Genomic DNA, 26,178 nt, shown 5'->3' on the forward strand with positions numbered 1-26,178 from the left:
TACAATTAAAAATCAATGGTAATTGTTACTTGTTAGTCACGATCAATATTTTACCATCGCAATCAATTAAAAATTGCAAAGCAAAAGCAGCAAACAATTAACTAGATAAACAAGAAATTACAATTAATAGTAACACCTTAAAAGGAAATCACAATTATTGTCAATAAACATCAACAATTAATGGAACTAATTTCAATGACAAAGCAACAATTTAATTTTAATTGTTGTTCGGGCACAAAGTATCCAATGTGATTGTTTTTAATTGCCCGGGTAATTTTTAATTGTTGGAATTGGAAACTAAATATTTGAAGAGAAGAAGTTTTTTTTTGTTAATTGTTGATGTTACTCATTAATAGAGGAAAATGAGAAGTTGAATTTAATCAATAATGATTAATGATTTTGATTAAGATTAACCTTGTATTAACCTTGTAGGTGAATTAGTTACACTAATCACGATTGTAAATAATAAATTGTTATCAATGGTAATTACAATTAATATCAATTTTGTCATTAATTCATTTTTCCTCTTTTAATTGTTGTTATCTTTTTCATTTCTTTCAGTAATTAATTATGTTTCTTGATTAATCGGATTATAAACATTTCTATTTAATAGATTGCATGTTAATTGCTATTGATTTTTTTCAATTAACTTGGATAATTGTTATGATTTGATTGCTGTGCATATGATGCTCCAAGTTTTATATTTCCATTTCAATTATCAATTATTGATAATTAATCAATAAGACTTGTGACTCTTTGATGGGTTAATTGTTGGAAAGGATAATCAGTTGTTTGAATAATTGTCACTGAAAGCCTGTAATTAACAAAAGTTTCATATGATACATACAAATACTAATAACATGTTCATTGATTAATCATGATGAGTAAAAAAATTGCTTGATAATAGCAAATTATCAATTAATTGGTTAGTTAGCAATCATGATAATATGAAATAATGTCATTAATGTATGAAAGTGACAAAGTAACATAAGATTGTTACTTTGTTAATTAGTTTGACAAGTTAATTGGAAAAGGTTGAAGAGTTCAAATGGAAATGTTTAAATGGTAAATTAAACAACAGGTATATCTCACAGGTAGAGAAACATATTAAACGCCAGGAAATGTAAATCAAATCATAATTTGGACGCTAATTACAGTTACAACGCTCTAATTATGATGAATCCATTTCGATATTAATTAAAATCACTTCTCTTCCTCTTTCTTTCCTTCCAGCGGAAAATTGATAAAACAACAAAATTAAAGTCTTATAAATCACATAGAGGAAGAAGACGAAAAAATTAATATATTAATATAAGAATCTCAAGAGATGATAATCATCGTCATGAATCGAAAAGCAAATGGAAGATGAACAAAAGTCATGACTATTATTCTGGGTGAGTCCAAATTCACTGCAAAGGTAAAGAAGAAGAAGAAGAAGAAGAAAACAAAATATGAATAAAAGATCCATAAAAAAAAGAGATTGGATGTATAATTAAAAATCGTTTTCCTATGAAAGATGGAGAAAGAAAATAAGAGAGAAGAAGTAGTAAAAAGAGAGAAGAAACCAAAAAGATGAAGAAAAGGTCGATTGTAAAACTGTATGATGTTTTCTCCGAATGAATGAAGTTGAATGAATGAAAAAGCTTCACAAGTTACTAAACTTCACCTCAATTCTGTGAATACTTGTTGGCGCCACACTTATTGCTTTTTCTTTCTTCTAAGACTCTTTCTTTTCTTACCTTTCTTCATCTTCATCTTCTCCTTTTTTATCATCTTCTCTTGGTCGTTCTCTCCCATTTACCATTGCCTTTTATCATCCTCCTTGTTGTTGTTGTTGTTGTTGAATGGGTGGTTGAGAGAGAGAACCATTTTATCGGATGAAAACTCCCATTAAAATGAATGCAGCCCATTGATGGAACAATCTCAATGTAGATTTCTTTCTACTTTTCCCTGGTTCCTTTTGAGTCCTTTTTTCTTAAGAAAAATTGGATAGAAGAAAAAAAAGAAAATGATGATGATGATGATGAAGACGATGAAAAGAAAGTGAGATAGAAAAGGAAGAAAGGAAAGAAATGGATGATGAAGACAAATAACATCAATAGTAACCAGAGGCTAAAAGGAAAGTAACATCATAAGAAAAAAGAAAAAATCATAATAATAAAATAATAACAAACCTTGAATGATTCAAATGAAGTTGATTATGATGATTACTATGAATTGATGTCCTTTTTACGTTAATCGTCATCAAAATGTAAATTATAACTTGATTGTAATTTAATGTTTACAATTAACTATTATGTTGAATATCACAGAGACTTGAATCGTATTAAGATTTTGTTATTTCGACTTGAATTTTTTTCCCCTTTGATTCTAATCATTTTCTCCGTGATTGTAACAATTATCTGTAATTAAGACAACATTCATTAGTTAATTTGATTTAAATTAATACCTAGTACATGTTATTTAATTATAATTCAAGTAGATTTGATGTACTATCAAAATATCAACAAGAAAAAACAATCAACTTGATATTAAGTTTTCTTGTTTGTCTCTTGAAACTCAATCGATTTGTCTTTAATGGATTGATATTTGTTATTTTGATTAACCTTTCAACAATTAAAGTTAATCTCTTCAATCATTCATCATTTAAGATCTTCCATTTCATTTACTAGAAGTAAAAACGATTTAAAATCTCAATTTCTCTTCTTCTCATAAGTAATTTGATGACAATTGACAAATGATACGAAACATTGCAAGAGTAAAATGAACACTTTGATTGATCAAATTTCTCACAACTCAACTTACCTCAAACGATTTGATTGCCCGTAATTATTACTAATTATAAACATAATCATCAGCATTTTGTCATCTTTTTATCTTCGTCTGATATCTTGAGCCATCATTTGAATTATGATTGAGTAGATGAAGGTTAGAATCAAAGCTAAGGATAGAAAATGAAAAAAAAAGAGTAACAAGAATGAAATTGATCCTTTTACGTGGAGAAAAATTTTATCTTCATCTTATTATTATTAAATTAGTTGATATCTAATTACCATTCATCAGCATTTTCGTTTTTCTCATCAAAATTTAACCAAAACATAATTTAAACGTAATTCAATCATCATCCTAATCAACAGAACAATTTGTTTTCCTTTCAGCTCCTTGATCATTTTTCTGTGTATTTTGTTTGGTTATCCTTCATCTCTATGTGGTTATGTATTTTACTGTAATTGATGTTGATGATTTACTGATGGTGATTAAGTTGATTCAACAGATAAAGATTGATTGTTAATCATAGAGTGAAAATAACTATAGAGATCAAGGGTTAATCACAAAATCCATCAATGAAATTAATCTATTGAGAAACAAAGTGTCTTAGGCCTTGGATATTTTGTTTATCTCTCTCGCTCTTTTCCGATTTGTTTGACCACCATTTTAAAGATGAGGATGAAAAATAAGAAGAAGATGTTGTTGGTGATGAAGATGATGATGTGAAGAGTGATGAGGATGGAAAAGGAAAGAAGAAAAAAAGATTTAAATGAAAGATGAACCTGGAAGATAAAGAAAAATAAGAAGATAAAGTTAGAATGAGAGAAACAACAAAAGATAAGCTTTAAGTGTATGAACAAGTAGAAAAGGTTATCATATGATAAATCTCAGAGAAAGATGAATACATAAGACTTACCTTTAATCTTTCATCTTAATCATAATTATCTTTTACCGGTCATTAATTTTGTCTCAAATATCTAATGTTTGTGTTAAAACGAAACAATTAACATTCAAAACAAAAATCAAACTTGCAACTTTAATCAATCACTTGGTCCACTTTGATACAAGCAGCTCCATCCAATGGAGACCAGATTAATTAATGCTAAAAAAATCAACAGATTTAAACTTCAACAATTAGGAAAATTAGAAAACAATTAAATGATATTGAATTGTAACAATAGCAAAGAGATGAACAAAATTGATTAACTTACATTTGACATCATCAAATTTAACCAGTTGACATTGATAACTATTGAATTTTCCAATTGATGATTTAGAATGAAAGATAATCAGGTAGTTTGTTTCTTTCTAATTGTTATAAATTGCAAAACAAATTAAATCAGGTCGAGGTAAATACAATTGTAGAAGAAGATGAAAAGATTAAACTAACCATAGAAAAAAAGAACAAAAAAAAAAGGTTTATTGACACAACTCATTCTATTGAATCTCTTATTGTTAATCATGAAATGGTAAAAGTAGTAATCAAAACTTACCATTAATAGTAAACAATTTGAATTTTGAATGAACCTTGGCCTTGTTTCCGGAACAATTAACTAGATTATCAGGTAAGAATTAAAAAAAAAACAACAAGAGTTAATAGTTTCCAATGACAAAACGACACAGAATAAAAAATGAACCAAACAAGTTAATTGATGAGAACAAGAAAACAAATAAAAAACAATCAGAATGCTGATTGATTGTTGATGATTAATTAGAATTGAACAAGTGAAAGATGTTAATTTATCTGAGAATCAACCACAAGAATCAAGATGAAGAAAATGCTTGAGGTTAAAGAAGAAGAGAACTAATTGTTTTTAGAATTGGAAGGAAAAAGTAACTCATGTAAGTGATAAAAAGAGAAAAAAGAAAACCAAAAATTCGAATTCTCTTTTAGTTGGTTTGTTGACGTTTCTCTTTCTCTTGTTTCTATTAGTTGATTATCTGATTGTCGTTAATCGTCTCGTCGTCTAGTCTCCAGTCACCTTAATCCCTTTTTCTCCACTGACCGGGCCAACCTTAATTCTCAAAGCTTTTAAATTACTTGGACTTGTCTGTGTTTCTATCTGTTTACCTTATCGATTCTCTGTCTACCTCTTTCTTTTTTCTTCTTTTCTCTTTTAATTTTTTTTTTCTCACCAAAAAGTGTTTTCTTTTTACTCACTCGGCTTCATTTCTATTTTTCTCTTCCTTTCGTCATCAACAATTTTCTTTTTCTTCTTCTCTTTCTCTATCATCATTCTACCTAAAACTCCCTCTTTATCTCATCTTCATCTTCTTTCTGTTTTTCGTCATCTTCATCTTCTCCCAAACTCTGGGCTACTTGTTGTCTTTCCACTTGGAGTTGATTTGTTTTCCTCATCATCTCATCATCTCAACATCATCTCATCTTTTCCCTTGAAATTTTATCCCATATGTGTTATTGGTGCTCTTTTTTTTTGGTAATATCTTCGCATGGATGATAATCAACAATTGATGTTAAAAAGAGTAATAATATAATATCATATTATTAATAGAAGAAACTGTATAATTTAAAGTGTAAAAAATGGCCTCAATCTAATTCTGTCTTTTTTTTTACTTCTAATAATCAACATCATCTTTAAACTATTCTTTTTCTTTTTTCTTCTTCTCACCGTCATCATTTCTCATCTTCCTCAAAATATCATCAAAATTTTGCTTCTTCTTCTTCTTTTTAATCCTGTCTTCTTTTCTTCTCAGTGTGTATACTGGTTTACCTGGTCTCTTGTACTTTATTGATGACAAATCTTCTCTTTCTTTTGAGGTGGTGATTGAGAATAAATTCTTTTCTCTTCTTTTATTATCTCTTTTTTTGTTCTTTACATCAAACACCAGTAACAAGGTTAAAACGGTTAATTTGGTTAACTGTTTTTCTTTTCTTCTATTCTATTTTCTATTCCATTTGAATTGCAAACAAAAAGTAATCAAAGTGTATCCATCAATTTGTTGTGCTTCTTCTGGGTTTTATCCCATCACCATGTTACTTTTTTTATTCATCGTGTTATTATTGACCGAAGGAAGTTACCAGAAATGTTATGATGATGATTTCGTTTCCAATGGACATCATCTTTCAGATAGTCCATCTAATTATTCACGTTCCCTCATCTCTGGGTTACAAAAATTTTCTTTTGACATTTTACGTTCTCTTCATAACTTTGAATCTAAAGACTCATCGCCTGGATTAATATTAAGTCCATTCTCAATCTGGTCTGCTCTCCTTGTTTCCTACATGGGTGCTCGCCATGAGACTGACCGTGAGTTAAGGTCAGTATTGGGGTTGAACAATGTTCCCAAACATGCTGTTGGTATGGCCTATCAAGGGTTACGTTTTTGGTATCAATTGAAGAAAAATGTTTCCCTCGTATCAAAGGAACCATCTAAAAAGATGGCCTACTCGATTGCTAATAAGATTTTCATCAATGATGCACTTACACTTAATGATTGTGTCAAACAACATTTCGCAACGGAAGCCGCTTCGATGGATTTCACCTCAGATCCTGGATCAGCTCGTCAGGCTATCAATTCATGGATAGAAGAGGAAACTCATGGTAAAATTAAAGATCTTATTCCAGTTGGTGGTGTTACTCAGTGGACGACAATCATTATCGCCAATGCGCTCTATTTTCACGCTAAATGGTACAATCAGTTTGATTCAGCGAAAACTGAAGTTGGAACTTTCCATGTTACCCCTGCTGAGTCAATTAAAATTCCCTTCATGAAATTAACCGCCAATCTTATGTATGGTGTTAGTGAAACTCTTAGATGTACAGTATTGGAACTTCCATATGCTAATCAAGATTTCTCCATGTTAATCCTTCTTCCTGATCCATCGAAAGGTGTTGATTCGTTGATTCGTCAGTTGAAGCCCAGTCATTTGGATGATATTGTGTCCAACATGTTTGACGATGAAATTTCCGTCGTTTTACCAAAATTCAAAGCTGAACAAGAACTGGAACTTGCTGGTCCCTTGTACTCAATGGGAATTAAGAAATTGTTTGACCCACGATTTGCCGATTTATCCGGTTTCTTTCAACCAAATCCTCCAGCGTCTTCTTCACCTCCAACAGTTTCTAAAAATGTTAAAAGTAAAAATTCAACATATGATTTCAAATTGTCGACAAAAGGAGTCACAGTTAATTCAGTTGTACACAAAGTATTTATTTCAGTTAATGAAGAGGGAACTGAAGCTGCCGCGTCAACAGCTATTCTCATCGCCCGATCAGGTCGACCTGCTTTTCCAACGCGATTTGTTGTCAATCGACCTTTTCTCTTTCTAATTAGAGACACAGCAACAAATGTCATTCTTTTCATTGGAATCGTTCGAAGGCCTGGTGAATAATTAATCAGCTAATTGTTAATTAAAATGCTGCAATCACTTTTCACTCATCTTCGCCTTCATCATCATCTTGAAACCCATCAAACAATTACGACAAAAGATGACACCAACATCATTCATCAATAATCAACATGTACTTATCTTCATCAATCTTCATCATCATAACAATTACTTAATGATTGACTAATTTCTTGGTCAATCTACTGTAAATCTTAATTGTGATCCTACATATAAATACGTTAAAATTAAACCTTTACAAACGAAACTGCATGATTGTTATGGACAATTAAACTCATTGCAATTGAAATTTTCCATTTGTCCTTATGTAACTAAATTGTTTAATTAAGCTACTTTTGTAATTGACAATTAGTGACCACCCAACAATTTAGAGATTATGTAAAAAAAATTACCTTAATTATGTTTAATCTTATTGTTTTTGTAAAAGGTTAATCAGAAATCTCATTCCCACTATTTGTGTATTTCCAAGTAATTATTAATTATTAATCTCTCAAAAATTGTAATTGATTTAGAACAATTTGTTAATAACTGACGATTAATTAATTTGCAAATGTGAAATACTATTTATCAATTTTTGAAAACTTCCAAGTGATTACCTTAATTAAAAACAATCAACAAACATCAATATCGTTTCCCATTAATTTCAATGTTAAACATTTACCTTGATTTTAATCAGCTGTTAATAAGAAATCAGATCAACAATTAACCGCGCAGATGAAAAAACGAATCAACAATCAGCCCTGATACTTGGTAATCAAATGAATTAACTGATTACCCTTGAGTGAGTATGATGGTTAAATCAGAATTAGAATAGAGGAAAAAAAATGATCCCTTAATTAGCTACAAACAATTAAATCATTTTCTTTACAGATACAATTTGATTCTGTTGATTTGATCAACCAAATCGTTGATTAAGGTTGAATGGTCTGTAAAATTGAACAAAATCCAATCAAAGTGCTTTTTTCTTGATTGTAATACAATTACATCTTATTGTAGCAATCAAATTTACCTCAAGCTAATTAATGTTGGTAAATTGTTACCAATTAATCAAAATGACGAGAAACAGGTAACCGAAATTTGTTTTAATTGTTTGACAACAAACACTTGAATACATTTCCAATTGATACCAACACCTATCAAAGAATCATAATAATCCTGGTTTGTCCAGAAATCTTAATTGTTGACGTTAATTGTTGATGTTAATTGTTGATTTAATGACAAATTGTTCGGGAAAAAAGATTCTGGTTTTCTGGTTTCAGTGATTAAATGAAAGCCCAATGGAGTGTGGGGGTTTCATTTAGGAAACAATTCTGAGCTCAAGTTTAAGGGGAATTAAAAGGAAACAATTAACAAACAATCAAATAAAAGTAAATTAATCATTAATTAAGTTTCGTTTTAATTTTATTGACAACAATCAATAACTTCCAATGGATAAGTTTACATGTTTGTTTGAAGCTTCATGTTTGTACAATCAGTTTGTAAGAAAAATACATCAATTGGTGATTTTAATTTAGTTAATTGTTGATTGTTTGGACTCTTTGAGGGTTAATTGTTGTTTCCAAAGGCCCTTAGCGTCCCCACATCGGGGGTGAGGGATGACGGAAGCCAATTCCGCCGCCATAACCGTAATAAGGAAAGTAAAGCGAGTAGCCGATGCTGAAGGCGTTTGATGTTCCCATGGAGAGAATCACAATTAAGGAAACAATTGTTAACAATTTAACGACCTGTTTATGATGAGGATTTTAAGGGAAATCAATTTTAAGTTAATTGTTTAGAAAAATAGAGTTTTGTTTCGAGGGTAAATTACTTTTCCATTAGTCTTTCGGATAAAACTGATCATAAAAGATCAACAATCGTTGTGATTGACAATTCAATCAATTATATGGTCACAATTAACTTGGATTGTTTTACAATTAAGGGGAAACAAGGATCTATGGAGGACAATTAAATCTTTTACTTACCAAATTTTGAGAAATCATGATTAACTTGATCACTTTTAAGTTTCAATGGAATAAGTTTCAACTAATTTTCATTAACTGGACAATCAACAATTTACTGACCATTTATATACTTTTATTAGGATTTGCTTGACAAGTGGACTTGAACTGACCTCACCCAGGGAAACTAATTACAACAATTAATTAATATTTACATTAGTTTAATAGTCAACTAAATTACAGAAATTGTTTAATCAAAAGTGATGGTCAATTGTGTAACATCAAATTAATTGTACTGGTCATTTAAAGCATCATCCCCATAGGATATTGAAAAAATCCTAAGATTGTTCAAAATTAAAGCTAATTAACTAGTCAATTAAAAAATAATAATTTAATCAACTAAATTTCACCTGAAAAGTTAATTGTAACAATATGTTTATTATATTTGGGTGAACAATTCAACTCTAATTAAAATTGTTGACCTGTATCATTGATTATCATAAGGCTTTTAATTTAAATATTAAGAATAACATATTTATCAGTCTAATTAATTTACAATTTAACTAATCATCTAAACTGTTAATTTGTTTCTTATGATTAAAAAACAACAACAACAACAACAAAAGAGACAAAAATTAAGATTAACAATTAACTTTGGATTATTTATTCCTGGTTAACTGAATTCACAATTAACTGTTTAACTTGTCAAGCTTATCAATTGTTTCAATACAACAATTAATTGTTCTGTTAACCTTGTTAACAATTAAGCAACGAATTGAATATCTGACATGATGATTTCGTTTTTTTGATTTGGTTTCAAAAAAAAAAGATCAACAATTAACAAAACGGTTGATCGTTGCTAGAAAACCAATTGGACTATTTAAAGATGAATCGAATTGGTTAATTGTGATTGGAACCATTTCAAGTTCACTTTGGTTGATTGATGATACACAATAAATGTAAATAGAATCATTTGTTAATCATGATTAACTTTTTTTTGTTTTTATTTCATCTTGATTACACTCATGTGATAAATATTACGTTTTCAAACCGGGACTATTGTTGTGACTATGGCAAATTGACTTGAATACATTGAGATGTGATTTCCAAAAGGCCTAACTGATGAGGTCCCCCAAAGAATATTAATATTCACACATATTAGTTTTTTTTTCTTTCTTAAATCATTGAAATAACAAAACAAAACCAGGATAAAGAAAAAAAAACACATCATCTTGGAGAAAGCAGGAAAAATAGTAGAATATGATTAAGATTTTAAGTTACGATGTAATGAAGGTTCAACGTTACAAATAACCATATCTAGTAAATCTTGTATGACCTTATCTTTGGTACCGGCCACTTTTTTATGCATAGCATCCAATCTGGTTCGGGTTTCTTGTTCAATCTTTACTTGCTCGTCGTCCTTTGATCCCATGTGTTTCTTTTCATAGGCCGAGAAAGCATCTAACCTTTCTTTACGGAATTTCTCAATCTCAATGATCGCCTCTTCTTTTGCTTGTTTCAGTCTTCTTGCCTTTTTCCTTCTAGCCTCAGAGACCTGAATAAGAAAATGAACAAAAGAAACAAAAGAGAAATATGTACGTTTATAAGTATAATTATGTATATAGAATGAAGGTTAAATGGAAAAAGAATAAATTGAAAGATAAACAATCACTACTATTGGAGAAAATTAAATGTCAGAGAAAAAACATTTTCTTACCTTTTCAGCAGCTTTTTTCTCGGCATCAAGAAGCTTTCTGATTCCTTCTGATTGACTCGCCATTTTTGTAACTCTTTATACTTGGACAAGAGATCTAAGTAAATTTGGGACTAGAGATCAACTTGGGAATGTTAAGAAGGAGGAAGAGAAAATTAAAAACGCTAATTAGGTGTAAGAAATTTATTAACTTCTCAATGTCATTCACTGTCATCAAAACAACACCCAAATATTAACCAGAAAATTATAGAGTCGAATCGCATTACAGTGGCGACATCTCGTGAATTTTTCTTTCTTTTCTTCATGAGGGTTTGTTTACATTTTTGTTTTCTCGTTTCACTTTTTTTTTCTCAGTGATAATTAATTAATTTCTCAATTAACTAATCACAATATTTAACATTCTTTGTAATTGTAAGTAAAATTAATATTTTCGCATGTAACTCAAGGCTTTGTTTGCCTTAAAGGTTGGTGATTGATTCTAAATCGTTGGTTTTTTTTTGTTATTGTTTTGTTTTCTCTTTTAGGTTTGGTCTCGTTTCTGTTGTTGCTTTTTAATTGTTGTCATGGCGGGTTGGAAGACCGAAAGTCTCCGTGTTTTTGTGTACATTTTTTTCCCCATCGCCATGTTTAGCATCTACAATGAGCCTAAAATTTATGAGGCTACTTTGATGCCGTTTCGCAAGTTGCAAGTTGACACAGATAAACTTGAAAGAGAGGAACGAGATGCAATAATTAAAACATTGAATCGTCGGGCTTTAGATGAAGCTTTAAAGAAACGAGAAGATTAGTAAATTTAATGGTTTAATCGTCGCTGGTTTATGTACTTTTTTTTATATTAAGGTGCTACAAAAATTGATCCTACCGAGAGTAATTATAATTATAATTTTGACAATTTATTGTTAAGAAAATGTTTTAACCGTTAAAAAGGCCATTGAACCAACGGATGGATATTAATGATACTTCCTGTTTACTGTGGTACAATCAAAGAAGGAAATTAGACCTAAATTTTGGATTAATCAGTGGTCCCTGTTGTTCTAATATAAATTATCGTCATGATTATCTTATGAGTAAATTAACACCAATCTGTTAATTGGCCTCGTTTCACCTAAAGATTGAGGAATCACATGTTTATCAAAACAATACAAACCCTTACAATCATAAGCAACACTAAAAATAAAGTGATAAGCTAAATTATGTAAATTCAATTTAATTGTAAAGGGATTGTTGTGATAATTTTGCCCTTTTTTTACACACAATAGTGTTAAAAGCACACAAGTGATGTAAATATTAGCCTTAAATTAATAATTATAACTTGTTATCAACAAACAAACAAATTGATAATAGAAATTAATTTCATTTCTCTCTTCAGTAACCAAGGTAAGCTAGAGAATCAACTTGATTAGATCAAAATTTTCTAAACTAAATCAATTTAATCTTCAATCAGTCATTGATTCTAAAATTGGACAAATCAAAATGTTCAAACTTTCAACAATTTACTCTTTTACTTTGATTGTTTCCATAATTAGTTTACTAACTGTTCCAAGTTTTTGTCAACTTTTCACAAGAAGTCAAAATGGTGAGTTTAATTTTCTCGCTAATTAATGCAACAATTAACTTTGTCTTTTTCTTCAGTGTTCAACAATCTTTTATCACCGATGATCCCTCGATCAGAGTGTTACACTTCAGCTGACAATCGAGTGGGGTTATGTATGCCCAAAGCCGCGTGTTCGTCCACCGGTGGTATTGTCGCTGGAAATTGTGGCCTTTTAATGGCCTGTTGTATCTGTGAGTAAATCATTTATCCATCTAAGTCATTTCGATCTGTTTGTATTTTAATTTCTTTCGAATTCTTGTCTCAACTAGATCAAGGAACATGTCGTTCAGTGATTAGTGCCAATGAGAGTTATTTTGTATCGCCACAATATCCGACCCTTCAAACGGAACGTCTCAACCCACCGATGTGCATTTTCACCTTACACCGAAACAATTTGATCCAAAAGTATCCAATTTGTCAGATACGATTAGATTTTGATGAATTTTCATTGGCACCGCCAAGAAATGGTTCGTGTGGTTATCTAACTGATTCATTTGTTATTTCGGGAGCTTCTAATTTCAATTCAACTGGACTGCCCGCTAATGGCCTTTGTGGGGATCTGACCGGTCAACATGTTTACATTGACGTTGATCCCGCCGAGATTAATGAACCTTTGTTACTTGTTGTCAATACCGCTAATGAGGAAATGTATAACCGTAAATGGAGCATCAGAATTCAACAGATTCCTTGTCAATCGCCATTTCGAGCGCCCTCCGGGTGTCTTCAGTATTACACCTCAACTTCGGGGACAGTTGAGTCACTAAATTACCGAGGGATGCCTCGATCTCGACCTTACAATCAACAACAAGGTTCAGTTAGCTCTTCGATCACTTCGCTACTTTTACCGACTCAAAGTCCAAACTATTTCCACAATATGAACTATGGTATTTGTATCGCTCAAGCTCCTCGAAGTTGTGGTATCCGTTGGACTTCAGCCGATTTTGATTTTGGTGGTTTTCGTAAATCACAATCGGGTGTTGGTTACCAAAATCCAAACATTGTCAGCTCTGGATGTACAGTTAATCGAGGTCAATCGGACGGCGGCGATTATGTCGTCATACCTTCGGGATCAGCTGATGGATTAACAATGACTCAAGATCGATTCTGTGGTCAAAGATTAGCTTCGGTTGATGGTTCATCTCTTTCGACCCCAATCACCAGTAAGTAACCAAATTAAATTTTCTAATCAACACTAAATTCAATCAACAAACTGATCATAATTAAAACTAATCTCTCTTGACTTTTTCTTCCCTAAGGTTACAGTAAACCTTTCGTACTATACGTTCACAGCGATGACACTGATGACCTTGTCTTCACTGGACCAACGAATCAAAAAGGTTTCGCCTTAAAATATGAACAAATCACTTGCTCGTAATTAAGAAAAAAACAATTAATAATCACAATCGAAATGATTAACAAATTTGTACAACATTTATGTTTCTTTATTTTAAGAAAACAATAAAGAGCTGAAAAGTGATCTTACCTTTCCACTAAATTGTTACGATTTATCTAAATGATTACCAAATCAATAGAAAGGTAAACAATTAACTAATTGACAATTAGAATTGTTGATAGATAAATGAATCTTCAATTAACCGCCACTGGCAAACGAATGATGAAATCACATGTTTACTTTTTCTCTCTCAAAATAAAAACAATTTTGTCAAAATTTTCTCAATTGAGACAATTTTACTCCCAATGTTTTGACTTTTACACTAATCAAGTGATTGATTTTACAATAATCAGTTAATCATGTCATCAACGGTTCTGCCAGTGGTTCGTAATTTGTTAAAGAGGAGAGTTGAGAATGGCAACTTTGATAAGATATTAGAAAAGGTAATTGTCTCTTTAATTGTTGGAGTGTTTTCAATTTCTCATCTTAATTGTTTCGATTGTCTGATTCTCGATTAGGTTACTATTGTCAAGGCGGGTGGAGGAAATTTAACCGCCGAGGTTGTTATCGACAAGGAACACTCGAACCGAAGTGGTGGACTTCATGGTGCATTTATCGCTACTCTAGTCGATGTTATGTCGACTTTGGCTTTGGCCTCATCGGAGGTCGAACTGATTTCTGGGGATGTAGCTGATTTCTCAGAATCAGCCTCAGCTTCCGTCGCTTTAAATGTCACCTACATTCGTCCGATGACCATTGGTCAAACCTTACTAATCGAGTGTAGTACATTGAATCGAGGACGAACCATGGCCTATTTGAATGTCGATCTGCTTAATAAGGACGAGGGCAAATTAATTGCTCGAGGAACTCATTCAAAAATGTTATTTAATAAGTCAAAATGATCAAAGTATTAGTGTAATTATGATCAACTTGTTCAGGCTGAGTTAATTGTCCACTGATTAGATGATGATCAAGGAAGTTATTTCATTCAATTTGAATGTGAATCAATTAATTGCTAGTGAAGTTTTCACAAGAGCAATTCAAATTGTCTTGAAAATATTATATTAATAAGTGTTTTAATTACCTTGATATCGTAATTGTAGTTTTAAAATGCGTTTATATTACAATTTATATTCTGTAATCAAATGAAAATAATTTAATAAACAGATTAAAGTCTCGACAATTGAGGAAAATGTAAAGTTAATTGTGCAAATTAATTATCGCTCGTTGTTTTAATTCAATTGACATGTTTGTTATCACTTAGTTGATTTAATCACTACGACAATCAAATGAGATTTTTCTTTAATCATCTTAACTTAAATGTTAATTACGATCACATTTCTTGTTACCGATTATCAATGATAACTTTTAATTGTGAAAAAAAAGTTCACTAATTACTTATCGACCAACAATCAGTTCAGATGAACGAGTCAATTTACTTCCGCTATTTAATTTTATTAATAGTTTATTATCATTACTTTGCCTTTAAATAGCCTAATCACAATCTAAACTTGATTGTAGTCTTATCTTAATCATCACCTTTATTCAGGTTAACCAATCTGATTGACCGGTTCAATATTTCATCTTTCACTTTCATTTCTCTTTCATCTTCATCTTCATCTTTATCCTCATCCTCATCATCATCATCATCATCATCTTCCTCCTCCTCATCACCATTAACAGCATCTTCATCATAACCCAATCAATTTGATTCCATTTTTGACCCATTTGAGTTGATCGCAATCACTTTAATACGAAAGGCTAATTGTGTTTCTTTCGAGAGTCAATTTGATTTTCTCATCATATTCGTTCATTTAATCAACCCAATCAGTTAGTTGATCAAAAATTAACTGGTCAGTTTTTAGTGTTTCATTTACTGTGTCGTTACTGTGACGATTAAATTGTGCTGTCAAATCATGAATTACCAACGAATCCTTTTCCTAATGATCATTGTATCAGTTTTAATTATGATTTTCTTTGTAGATGACAGTTCAACAGCGATTACCAGGAAGATGCGTCGACGAAAAAAGTTAATTGCTGCAACCAAAGCGTTAATTTTACCTTATTTAAAGGCAAATATTGCCAAAGGAGGTAAAGTCATTTACAGCGCACCAACAATTAAGTTTGAAGATTCAATTTACATTGGTTAACCATCTTCAACACAATCACCATAACCAATAAATCAAAAATGGGAATTAGTGATTAAAACCCAAAAAATCAACAATCAGATTCGAAATCAGCCTTATATTGATTTTAATTGTAAATTTCTCCAAACTAATCATCTCGTTCATCTCATTAGATAATTGTTTCTACAACTCTTATTATCAATTAATTGTTTTCTTTCCTGAAACTCACCAATTTAAAATAAATTCTCATCAAAAATTTGTAAAAATTTTTTCTTCTATTTGATTGTAAACTAAAAACAATAAAACGAAACCATTTTGACCACAATTGATTTTCATTCTAATTAAATATTAGATCAAATCACATTTTCTATGAAAATGATTGACACAAATTCACTTTAATAGTAAATCAAAGTTTCTTCAATTAAGCGCCAAAAATGAGTCGATGTGAGAAAATCACATGTTCATATCATATGATTTTCTGTGAATTTTGTTTATTTACATTTTCTTTTCTTTTTTGTTTTGTTTTGTTTATTTAATTGTTTTCTATTTAATTTTGATTTAAATTTTTAATTATCCTAGAAAAATGTCTTCTCTTAATTTGTTTCGTTTTCTATTGAGAAGTGACTCTGTTCACAATTTAGATCGGGTTCTGGTTAAAGTGAATGTCGGTTATTTTGTTAATTCATATAAAAGGTTTTCCAGTGAATCAAAACATCGTAAACGTTTTTACAAAGATGTCTCAGTAATTAATTCTGATGATTTATATGAGATTTGTTTAGATGGTAAAAGGATAAAGACACCATTTAATAAACTGGTTCAAGTGAAATCTCAACAATTAGCTTTGATGGTTGCCAATGAATGGAAATGTCAACTGGATACGATTAAAAGTTACGAGATGCATTTAACCAATTTAACCAATTGTGCCATAGATAATCCTGAGAATCACACCAAAGAGACTTTAGCTAATTCAATATTGGAATTTTTAGCCACCGATACGATTTGTTTCCGTCTTCGAGAACCCGTTGATTTGTACAAATTACAAATCACTCGCTGGGATCCAATGATTGATTGGCTTTCAACTCGATACAATTGTCAGGTTCCATTGACGGAGGACGTTTTCCTCCCTCCAATCCCACCGGTAACCCAATCGACTCTCCATCGACACCTTCTTTCATATAACCAATGGTCTCTTCATGGTATCTATTCAATCACCGAATCACTTAAATCAGTTATCCTGACATTGGCGTTAATTGATAAAAAGATCTCAGTTAATGAAGCAGTTAGTCTATCAAGGCTCGAACTTGAATATCAAACATCAATCTGGGGAAACGTTGAATGGGCCCATACAATTGAATTAATGATGACTCGAGCTCGAGTCTCAGCTGCTTTGTTATTTGTATTCACTAATTCAGAATCATTTAAATCAATCACCAAATCGAAAACATCATCTTACTAAATTGTTCTAAGTCCAAATTAATGTTAGTTATCAAATCGATTCAGACTAATCAAAAACAAATTGACAATCGACTAGTTATAAATCAACTTGAATTGGAAACTAATAATCATACATATTTCCACTGTTCACTCAACAGTCTAATGTAAGTAACAATTAAATTAAAATCTCTCATTAATAACCTTCCCTTTTAATTGTTATTGTTTTTTCCTATTGTTTTCTTGTTCCCTGTTTACAATTATAGATTGGATTCTTAATCACAACACCTTTAATCATGATGATGATGATCATCTTTCGATTGGATTAATGAATTACCTTCATCTTCTTGGATGGTTAATGATTAGTGTTAATTTGAATGATGTTTATTAACTCAAGGCTATTAAATTAAATTGGAAATCAAATGAGAGAGTCAACAATTAACCATATTCACCATATGATTTACACAAAAGGCCTTTTATTGTCTTGGTAATTAAATCGCAAGGACAATTTAAATATCCCAATGGAGATTAACCAACATCATCTTAGAGTTGATTGAAAATGAGAAACATTATTTAACCATTACAATTAATGTTTTACTCAATTAAGATGATTACTACAAACAATTAACCATGACGGATAGTGTATCGATGAAAACAAAACCATATACACTTATTACAATTAACAATTAAGGGAACTACAAAATCATGAGTGTAAATTATTTTCGGTTAATCAGTTAATTGTTTCTATTTCTCTCTCACACAATTAACTTTAATTCCAGGTAATGATTAACTTCCATTGTAATTGTTTTATTTTCTTTTTCTTTTTTTATTTAATTTGATTTGATTTTCGATTGTTTAACTTTCTCATCAATGATTATGGTTCCTCCACAATTACAATCATAATAATAAACAATTAACTTTAAACAATTAACGATTAATGCCTAGAGGTGAAACAATTTCTTACTTTCTCTCTATTCATCCAAACAATTAAATCGTACAATTATTATTATCTAATTAATTTAATTAACTAACTAATTGTATAGATGAAAAATTTTAATTTCTCATCACCTTTCCGGTTAATCAATGATCAATTAAAAGCAATCAATGATTCATCATTTATTATTGATTGTTAGCTTATCATTATCGACCTTAAACAATTTACTCCAAGTTTAATCGTATTTGAGTTAATTGTTATTGATCAATTAACAACAAACTAAATTATTTACATATTAAAACACGGAAATGAAACTTAAATTATTGCAAACAATTCAAGGTAAGTGTGATTATTGGTTAAATTGTCACAATCAATTCAGTTGTAAGGGTAAGCAAATTGACATAATCCAGGTTAATGTACAAAATGATTAACTAATAGCTATCAATAATTAAGTAAATCAAGTAAAAGGCTAATCAATACAATAGTTCAGGTAATTTAGTTAAACAATCAATAAATAATTACAATAATTATGATGATAATTAAATATTGATGAGTTTATCCTTTTGGTTAGTTTATTAGAAACAAAAGAAAAGAGAACAAAAAAATTAACGAAAATTAACTAATTGTTGTCAACCTTAATCACTAAATGATCACCTTTAATCACTTAATTACAATCCAAACAAATTGTCCCCTTTTGGTTTGGTATAATCAACCAAACTTGACTTAATTAACCAACCAGAACAATTTGTTTAAATATGAATGGTTTCCAATGAAAATAAATCAGTTACAATTTGGTTACTCAACAATCAACAACAACAACAATTTAAATTATTATTTAAACACCAACACCAACAATCAACGAAAATGGTTTCAAAAAGTTTCATTATTTGTGCTCTTTTAATCACAATTGCATTGATCATGGAGGTTCAAGCTGGAGGTAAGTGATTAACTAATTGTCATTTTCTTAATTGTTTAACTAACTTTCAATTCTGATCATTGATAGACAAAGGATCCAACATTATCCTCGGCGGTGGTCCTGGTGGTGGGCGACTTGTTTTATCAACGGTAATTAACTGACCATTTATTAGATTGTGATGAGTGTTTATCATTTGGACTATTAGTTGATTTAATTGTAATTTTCTTGTTAATTGTTTACAGGGTAAGAAAGGAAAAGGATCAAACATAATTAGCCAAGGAGGATTCGGAGGTGGTGATGTTATTTTGTCCACCGGGAAAAAGGGCAAAGGGTCAAACATTATCCTGACCCGAAGAGCAACTGTTATTTCTGGTCGTCGATAATCAATTTTAAATAGTCACTAATTTATTGATTGTTCATCTTCATCATCATTGTATTTAAAGTTAATTGTTAAGCGAGTCTTACAATTCATTCATCACAAATGTCCAAGGTTTTAACTTCATGTTATCGTTTATTTATTTGTTCAATTAAATAATTGTTTTCTAATTCTAACAATCAATTTTGTCCATTTTATTATTATTGAAACAATTAATTTCTATTATTATTATCATTTGATTGTTAAGCTTTTTTATTACTTCTGTCAAATTAGTATTTCAATGATTTGGAGGCAAATTTTGTTTTTCTCATGTGTTATTATTAATATGATGGTTGATTGTTAATTGTTGTTGTTGATTAGATCAAACAATTTGGTCAATTTCAAGGATGAAAATTAAACGTTCAAACAATTTGTCAACAATTAACTAAATATTTCCTTATTTATGTTTGGATGATTACTATTATAAAAAACAATCAGAAAAAATCAATTGATTTTAATGATTTGAGGAATTAAGGTAAATCTTGTTAATTGTTTACACTCTCTGTCAACTCCACCTTGATTAACAAATAACAACAACAATCAAATTACACTTGGAGTATATTAAATTGTGTTTAATCAAAGGGATAAAAAAAGAGTATGAAATATACATTTAATTGTTGTTAATGATGGATAATGTTGATTACTATTAAATAGATTACATTATTTGTTACCTTCCTGTTTTTTGTTCAGCAATTGATGTTATCTGTTGTTGTTGTTGTGATTTTGATTGTTGATTGTTGCAGTTATTTCATTATTATTAACTGATTGTTGTACTCAAATTATTTCAGAACCCAATTTAAGTTTGATAACAATGGGCTGGTCCATGATAATTTATCAAAATCAACTGATCATGATTCATGGAAACAGAATCACAATCACAATGGTTGGTAAAAATTCATGTTCAGGTGAATTAAATACTTTGGTCAGCAAATGATTAAGAGGGAAAAAAGTTAATCAAAATATTCAATATTCAAAAGAATCAAAATCAATTGATAGATAATCGAGTTAATTGTTGTTATTAATTATCGAGAATATTAGAAAAGATATATTTTTATAGACATAAATTTCAGAACAATTAATTATTATCGGTTTGATTGTTTTGATCTAAAAGAAACTCTAATCAGTTTAATTTGTGTTACTGATCATTTTCACCTAAATTTGATTAATTATTAAGGCCTAATTTTAGGGCAATAATGATTTAGATTAGTTAGTCGTTAATTGTATCAAAATATTGTAAACAAATTAACTAACCATTTAATTTGTTTGATTGACCTTGTGTAGTTAATGAGCCATTTAGACAGAGATTGGGTTGAATTAATAATCATCCATTAAAAAGTTAATTGTAATAATATAAGTCCAAAATTAACCTAAGCACAATTAATACTCGTTAAGTATAACTAATAATTTTCCAATGATTTACTTAATTTACTACAATTAATGATGTAAAATTTGATTGTTTCAATTTAAAGAATCATTAGAAATTAGATTGTTTTTACTTTCTTTTAAACAATTAACCATTCAGTTTATTAATCAACACTTGATTGTTTTGCTTATATTAATAGATTAATCAGTACAAATTAATGACTAATCTAATTAATTGATTGTTATGTTTATTTCTAATTCTTATGATTTAATTATAACCCACAAATCATGGGCTTAAATAAGTGAGAAACTATAAATTGTCACAATCGACCAAACAATCAGCTCATTTCAAGTTCAACAATCGAATCAATTTTTCGAGTTAATTTATTGATTTTATTTATTTATTTATCATAAATTCACAATCGGTTTTGATTAGTGGAAATGAGATTCAATGTAAGTACAATTAGAATTTTTTTCGGATTCAAATCATCAAAAGTTTTACAATCAATTTAAATTAATGAAGAAAAATCCATTGGAAAAGTCTGATTAGTTGTGAATTGTTTCAATTAGTTTTCCAATGGATATTAATTGTGTTCCTTTGTTTAACAATTAACATTTAATTTCAGTGTTACCAGCAACTTAATCTTCTCTATTCTTTAATTGTGATGATTAATTAATTGTTTTCGATTTTTCTTTTCAGTTGATTATCTTAATTCATGCTTTTCTTTTCTCTGTGATTATAATCCTAAGTCAAAGTATTCCCGTTCCAGTGCCATTGCCCTTACCTGTCCCTCTGCCGTTACCTTTACCTTTACCTGTGCCACTGCCTCTGCCTCTTCCTGTGCCTGTGCCCGATCCAGCGGGTGGTTTAAGGGCTGTTGGGGCAGTGGCTGGACTTGTGGGTGGTGTGGCTAGTGGATTAGCCGGTGGACTTGCCGGAGGATTAGCTGGTGGATTAACAGGAGCGCTTATTGCGAAAAAGAAAAAGAAAGATGATAAACATAAAGAAAAGGAGAAAGAGAAAGAGAAAGAAAAGATGAAAGAGGGTAAGAAGATGAAGAAGATGATGAAAAAGGCTAAAAAAATGTCGAAAAAAGAGAAGAAAGAAAAAGGTCATGGAAGTGATTACATGCATGGTGGTTATTCTGATGATGATGATGGTGGTTTTAGTCTTGATGGTGAACAAAATTTTGCTAATCAAAATTCTGATCAAAGTGTTAACTCTGATAACGCCAGTGGGTCACAATTAGACCAAAGTACTAATCATAATGACGTCACATCAGCATTCGATGGACCTTCAAGTGATCACAATGGTCTTGATTCTGATGATCATGGTAATTCAGATCAGTTGTCTTCTCATGGTCAGCCAATTACTTCAGATCAGAACCACCATAGTTTTTCAGGAGATCAAAGTTCATCTCAAGCTGAAGGCTCGACAACAAGTGAAAATCCTCAAAATACTCAAAGTTCAGCATTGAACTCACAAAATATCCCCGCTGATCATGAGGCTCCTAACGACCAGAACTTACTGCCGTTTACCGAATCAACTAATCCAAATGACCAAGGGACATCCACAGAAATTACTTCACATGATAATCAAGGAAATAGTAACAATCAACTAGATTTCCCTTCCCAGAATAATGATTATCAACATCCCAGTGAACCCCAGGGTCAAGGGTCATCGCAATATTAAATATGATTTATAAGAAACCAATTGAAATGTCACTTATATGTTTCTAATCTTGAAAATAGTTTTTTTTATTATTGATTATTACAATTAAATGATGATAATAGAGAAATTGATTTGATGAAAAATTGTAAATTAAATTTGATTGTAATGTTATTATTTATAATACTTTTGTTTTGTCATTTTTTTCTTGCCTTACAAAATGATTTCATCGTTGTGGTCACTTTTATGCAACGACGATCGGGCCTGGTCAGCGCTGAAAACAAAATAAACGCTCACGAAGTGAGAGAGAGAGAGAGACGCACACATATAAGTACATGGTAATTAGAAAAAAAAAACAAAAGTTAATTAGAATTAATTATAAATCAAGGTTGTGGTTGCTGTTGAATGGGTTCGTAGATCTCTTTGTTGGGCACCCGTTGGGTTCGTAGGGATGAGGCCAAAAAGTAAGCACCAATCACAAGGTAGACCAAAGAAATCGCCGTTAATACGAGGAAAAAGACCCAATTAAACCAAACTTTGGGAACTGATTGTAAGGGTATTGAGGTTGTTGCATTGATCATAAATCCAGTTGACCAGTTGATTGTTGAATCGCCACGAAGATTTGGATCGAACACAATTCGAGACCAGTTATCTCCTTTCAAGCCGAAAACACTTTCAATTGTATGATAATTATACAACAATTGGAAACACAATGAGGTTGGTGCTAATTTACCTCCCGAAGTAATTAGTAAATCATCTCGAGACATTGAACAAAGATTAAGTGATTGGTTATAATAATTCTCGTAATCGATTGTGTGATTGGCATTGGTCATTTTAAGCACAGTCACTGGGTAAAGAAGATCAGCAACCGCCGTGTAAACGGTATTTTCTGGTGCAAGAGCGGGAGGTGAGTAACATGTGGATGGATTATCTGAACATTTCGACTTGTCCGTGAGTAAATCTGAGATCAATTTGGAGCAAGTCGATCCATCACCTTTACCCATAAGAGTGAACTCTTTGTTTGATTCAGTCAAAGATTTGGTTAAATGTTGAATTAGACAAGGATCATGGGGAGAGATTAAGTCAAGCGTGTTGATTGTTTGATTAACACCAATGGGTAAACACGGATCACCCACCGTAGTCTCACTAGAACCAGAGATCAACTCAACAAGGTACCGAAGTCGACCCTTATCCGACCCAAGGCAGGAATATTTTTCCCATAGAGTGTGATTATTACCAAACAATGTAACGTTGACAAGTGATGATTTGATTTGATCAGAAGTGATTAAGGATGAATTGGTTACCTCGAATGAGATTGACGATCCAGTGAAAGATAATTCAATGACTCCCGTGTGTTTAATTGTTGTCACTCCAGTTGATTCAGGGAAATAGTTTCGAGCCTCAAGTGAATTAACTGCAATCCATGGGAATACCGAACCAGCCTGATCGTTAATCACTTGAACTGGTTGAACATTTAACTTTGTTGCATTAGTTAAATACTCAATCGATGATTGGATTAGTGAGGCAACTTCACGGCCATTTGATGAATTGAGTAACATTAATGGTCCGGAAACAGTGAAAAACAATTGACTAGTTGACGATGATTGTTGATCATCATCAAGTGATCCAATTACCCGAGACAAACAAGGTTGATATACCGTAGATAGATCAGTTGAATTGGACAGGTAATCAGTTAAATCACTTGAGATACAAGTTTCCGCTAATTCAGCAAGTCCAGTGCTGTTCAAACGACCGACTGGCCAACGGTAAAGACTTATGGTCACATTTGGATTACCAGAATCCACTAATACACCATACTGATTAAAAGGAACAATTTAACTTAGGTTAATATCAAATTGTGAATGTAATCAAATTAGCCCAAGAAAATTAGCTGATTATCACTTACCTGATAATGAGTTTTGTGATTAAAAATGGCATAAGTTATTGCTGAGATGGTGAATATGATTAATCCAGTTGTGATGAAGATTATTGATTTAACTCTTGGATTAAGGGCCATTTTGATTATGACCCAAGGTTGATTATCAGGCACACTACAGATAATAAATACACAATTAAAGTTTATCTCCAACAATTAACGTTAATAAACAAATAATCTGTTGGTGGTGTGATGGAGCACAGGAGGGATAATTAATCCAATCACAATAACGATAAAACGTTAATCGCTCAAATTAAGATTAAACTGTTAAGTTATGAAGAAGAAGAAGAAAAAGATTCCCTGTTGTAAATGATTAAGTTCCAATGATAGAATAGTCAGTTAATTTAGAAACAACGACGATCAAATTACGAAGTTAACAATTGTAATAATTTAAAGAGAAAACGGTTAATTGTTTGGCTGATTGTGGACCTGAAAACGATGTTTAATATGAGAAATCAATGGAAATCAAAGGAAGGAGAGAAAAAAACTCTTCACTTCTCCGATATTAAGAAGAGAAAAAAACAAGTGAGATGAAGAGAGAGAAGATGAAGTTTAGAATAGAAAGACAAAAAGGTAAAGAGAGAGAGAGAGAGAAAGATGATGAAGATGAGAAGATGATAGAAAAAAGAAAGAGAAAAGAAAGAGATGGAAAGAGAGAGGAAGATCCACCAGAACCAGATCCCGAATGCTACTTGAAAATTCATCCACGCCCTCAGATCGACCCACCTCTTCCCTTTATCATCATCATCTTCTCATCTTCTCTTTCTTTTCAAGCCTTTCCCCATATTCCATGGGTTAATGATGATGATGAATGTCTCTCTCTCTCTCTCTCTCTTTGCCTGACTGATTGTTCTCATTCACTGATTTCTATTGCGTGAAGAAAATTCCCTTTCATCTGAACTTATGAAGAGAAAAAAATTAGAGAAAACCAAGAGACAGAGAAAAAAAGAGAACTTTTTTATTCTCTTTAAAATTCTACCTTTAAAAACTCACTTTTAATCGCAATCAACATCAACAATTAACTTTTCCACCTGAAATCTAATCATCTTTATCTATGTTCTTAATAACAGTTACCTTAATGTGAGGTTTAAGTTTCATTGGGCTGATTTTATCTCGAAGATTAAAAATATAATTTAATCTCATTGAACAGATTAACTTGTGGTCAATGTTGATGACCCATTGAAATTACCTGTTGGTCAAGGGAGAGCAGGAGCAAATACTGAGCAATTTGGTCTTTGAAAAGTTTAAATTGTTAATTGTTGTTGGAAAGAAACTTAAAACCTCACCCTGATTTCTATGGGTGATTCAATTATATTGATCAAAAGTTAATTGTTGATGTTACTTGTTTACTATTTTTACAATTGTCAATCAATTTAATTGACAGTTAGTTCCGATCACTTGTCTTTACATTGATATTAATACAATTTAGCAAATTCACCATCATCTTATTATAATAATTAACACAAACAATTTACACTTTTCATTTATATTGATAAACAATCAAACCAATGACAATTAAAATGATTCAATTGATTTAATATTTTAAATCATTATTACAACAATTAATTTTCATATCGTAAGGTTTGTATTCACCTTAAAGGTAAATGATGTTG

At 30.9% G+C, this 26,178-nt stretch overlaps 6 protein-coding genes and 1 long non-coding RNA gene across 12 annotated transcripts; 4 read left to right on the plus strand and 3 right to left on the minus strand.

The window, feature by feature from the left end:
- Window positions 1–1,283: 1,283 nt before the first annotated feature.
- On the minus strand, window positions 1,284–4,857 carry LOC128392041 (uncharacterized). Of its 5 annotated transcripts, none has more exons than XR_008325920.1 (8): window positions 4,263–4,857; window positions 3,981–4,154; window positions 3,686–3,871; window positions 3,054–3,551; window positions 2,806–2,941; window positions 2,175–2,402; window positions 1,740–1,974; window positions 1,284–1,409 (listed from the first exon to the last, which is right to left on the minus strand). It is a non-coding gene; the product is annotated as an uncharacterized LOC128392041 (long non-coding RNA). The 5 variants fall into 5 exon arrangements; XR_008325919.1 differs by having other exon boundaries at window positions 1,802–1,974; window positions 4,263–4,856; XR_008325922.1 differs by having other exon boundaries at window positions 1,284–1,967.
- Window positions 4,858–4,965: 108 nt separating this feature from the next.
- On the plus strand, window positions 4,966–7,759 carry LOC128392035 (serine protease inhibitor 42Dd-like). The gene has a single exon (XM_053352014.1). It carries the CDS (start codon window positions 5,762–5,764, stop codon window positions 7,121–7,123), a length of 1,362 nt encoding a protein of 453 aa, XP_053207989.1. The 5' UTR covers window positions 4,966–5,761; the 3' UTR covers window positions 7,124–7,759.
- Window positions 7,760–10,047: 2,288 nt separating this feature from the next.
- Window positions 10,048–11,020, minus strand: LOC128392040 (V-type proton ATPase subunit G-like). Its single transcript, XM_053352020.1, has 2 exons — window positions 10,793–11,020; window positions 10,048–10,630 (listed from the first exon to the last, which is right to left on the minus strand). The coding sequence occupies exons 1-2, from the start codon at window positions 10,853–10,855 to the stop codon at window positions 10,340–10,342; spliced, it is 354 nt and encodes a 117-aa protein (XP_053207995.1). The 5' UTR covers window positions 10,856–11,020; the 3' UTR covers window positions 10,048–10,339.
- A 561-nt stretch (window positions 11,021–11,581) lies between these two features.
- LOC128392036 (uncharacterized) lies at window positions 11,582–13,865 on the plus strand. Of its 2 annotated transcripts, XM_053352016.1 has the most exons (5): window positions 11,582–12,166; window positions 12,316–12,365; window positions 12,422–12,574; window positions 12,653–13,543; window positions 13,640–13,865. In XM_053352016.1, the coding sequence occupies exons 3-5, from the start codon at window positions 12,445–12,447 to the stop codon at window positions 13,756–13,758; spliced, it is 1,140 nt and encodes a 379-aa protein (XP_053207991.1). In that variant the 5' UTR covers window positions 11,582–12,166; window positions 12,316–12,365; window positions 12,422–12,444; the 3' UTR covers window positions 13,759–13,865. The 2 variants fall into 2 exon arrangements, with proteins under 2 accessions (XP_053207991.1, XP_053207990.1); XM_053352015.1 differs by lacking the exon at window positions 11,582–12,166 and having other exon boundaries at window positions 12,178–12,365.
- A 155-nt stretch (window positions 13,866–14,020) lies between these two features.
- On the plus strand, window positions 14,021–14,975 carry LOC128392039 (acyl-coenzyme A thioesterase 13-like). The gene is made up of 2 exons (XM_053352018.1): window positions 14,021–14,219; window positions 14,295–14,975. Exons 1-2 carry the CDS (start codon window positions 14,136–14,138, stop codon window positions 14,676–14,678), a joined length of 468 nt encoding a protein of 155 aa, XP_053207993.1. The 5' UTR covers window positions 14,021–14,135; the 3' UTR covers window positions 14,679–14,975.
- Window positions 14,976–16,394: 1,419 nt separating this feature from the next.
- LOC128392038 (ATP synthase mitochondrial F1 complex assembly factor 2-like) lies at window positions 16,395–19,738 on the plus strand. Its single transcript, XM_053352017.1, has 4 exons — window positions 16,395–17,500; window positions 17,600–19,204; window positions 19,271–19,332; window positions 19,426–19,738. The coding sequence occupies exon 1, from the start codon at window positions 16,486–16,488 to the stop codon at window positions 17,356–17,358; it is 873 nt and encodes a 290-aa protein (XP_053207992.1). The 5' UTR covers window positions 16,395–16,485; the 3' UTR covers window positions 17,359–17,500; window positions 17,600–19,204; window positions 19,271–19,332; window positions 19,426–19,738.
- A 3,025-nt stretch (window positions 19,739–22,763) lies between these two features.
- Window positions 22,764–25,122, minus strand: LOC128391764 (ectonucleoside triphosphate diphosphohydrolase 3-like). The gene is made up of 2 exons (XM_053351709.1): window positions 24,536–25,122; window positions 22,764–24,446 (listed from the first exon to the last, which is right to left on the minus strand). The coding sequence occupies exons 1-2, from the start codon at window positions 24,644–24,646 to the stop codon at window positions 23,013–23,015; spliced, it is 1,545 nt and encodes a 514-aa protein (XP_053207684.1). The 5' UTR covers window positions 24,647–25,122; the 3' UTR covers window positions 22,764–23,012.
- Window positions 25,123–26,178: the final 1,056 nt, after the last annotated feature.

This window comes from Panonychus citri, unplaced genomic scaffold (assembly GCF_014898815.1).
Source record: "Panonychus citri isolate SS breed McGregor unplaced genomic scaffold, ASM1489881v1 Contig00135, whole genome shotgun sequence".
In the NCBI taxonomy this organism is placed as follows: Eukaryota; Metazoa; Arthropoda; class Arachnida; order Trombidiformes; family Tetranychidae; genus Panonychus; species Panonychus citri.

Excerpts from the sequence above, each read along its gene's own strand:
- LOC128392035 (XM_053352014.1), top strand. The coding sequence starts at position 5,762 with ATGTTACTTTTTTTATTCATCGTGTTATTATTGACCGAAGGAAGTTAC.
- LOC128392040 (XM_053352020.1), bottom strand. The coding sequence starts at position 10,855 with ATGGCGAGTCAATCAGAAGGAATCAGAAAGCTTCTTGATGCCGAGAAA. Across the intron at positions 10,631-10,792 it reads AGAAAAAAGCTGCTGAAAAG|GTCTCTGAGGCTAGAAGGAA; the intron begins GTAAGAAAATGT and ends TTTCTTATTCAG.
- LOC128392036 (XM_053352015.1), top strand. The coding sequence starts at position 12,263 with ATGTTCAAACTTTCAACAATTTACTCTTTTACTTTGATTGTTTCCATA. Across the intron at positions 12,366-12,421 it reads TTTCACAAGAAGTCAAAATG|TGTTCAACAATCTTTTATCA; the intron begins GTGAGTTTAATT and ends CTTTTTCTTCAG. Across the intron at positions 12,575-12,652 it reads TTTAATGGCCTGTTGTATCT|ATCAAGGAACATGTCGTTCA; the intron begins GTGAGTAAATCA and ends TGTCTCAACTAG.
- LOC128392039 (XM_053352018.1), top strand. The coding sequence starts at position 14,136 with ATGTCATCAACGGTTCTGCCAGTGGTTCGTAATTTGTTAAAGAGGAGA. Across the intron at positions 14,220-14,294 it reads TTGATAAGATATTAGAAAAG|GTTACTATTGTCAAGGCGGG; the intron begins GTAATTGTCTCT and ends ATTCTCGATTAG.
- LOC128392038 (XM_053352017.1), top strand. The coding sequence starts at position 16,486 with ATGTCTTCTCTTAATTTGTTTCGTTTTCTATTGAGAAGTGACTCTGTT.
- LOC128391764 (XM_053351709.1), bottom strand. The coding sequence starts at position 24,646 with ATGGCCCTTAATCCAAGAGTTAAATCAATAATCTTCATCACAACTGGA. Across the intron at positions 24,447-24,535 it reads ATCACAAAACTCATTATCAG|TATGGTGTATTAGTGGATTC; the intron begins GTAAGTGATAAT and ends CCTTTTAATCAG.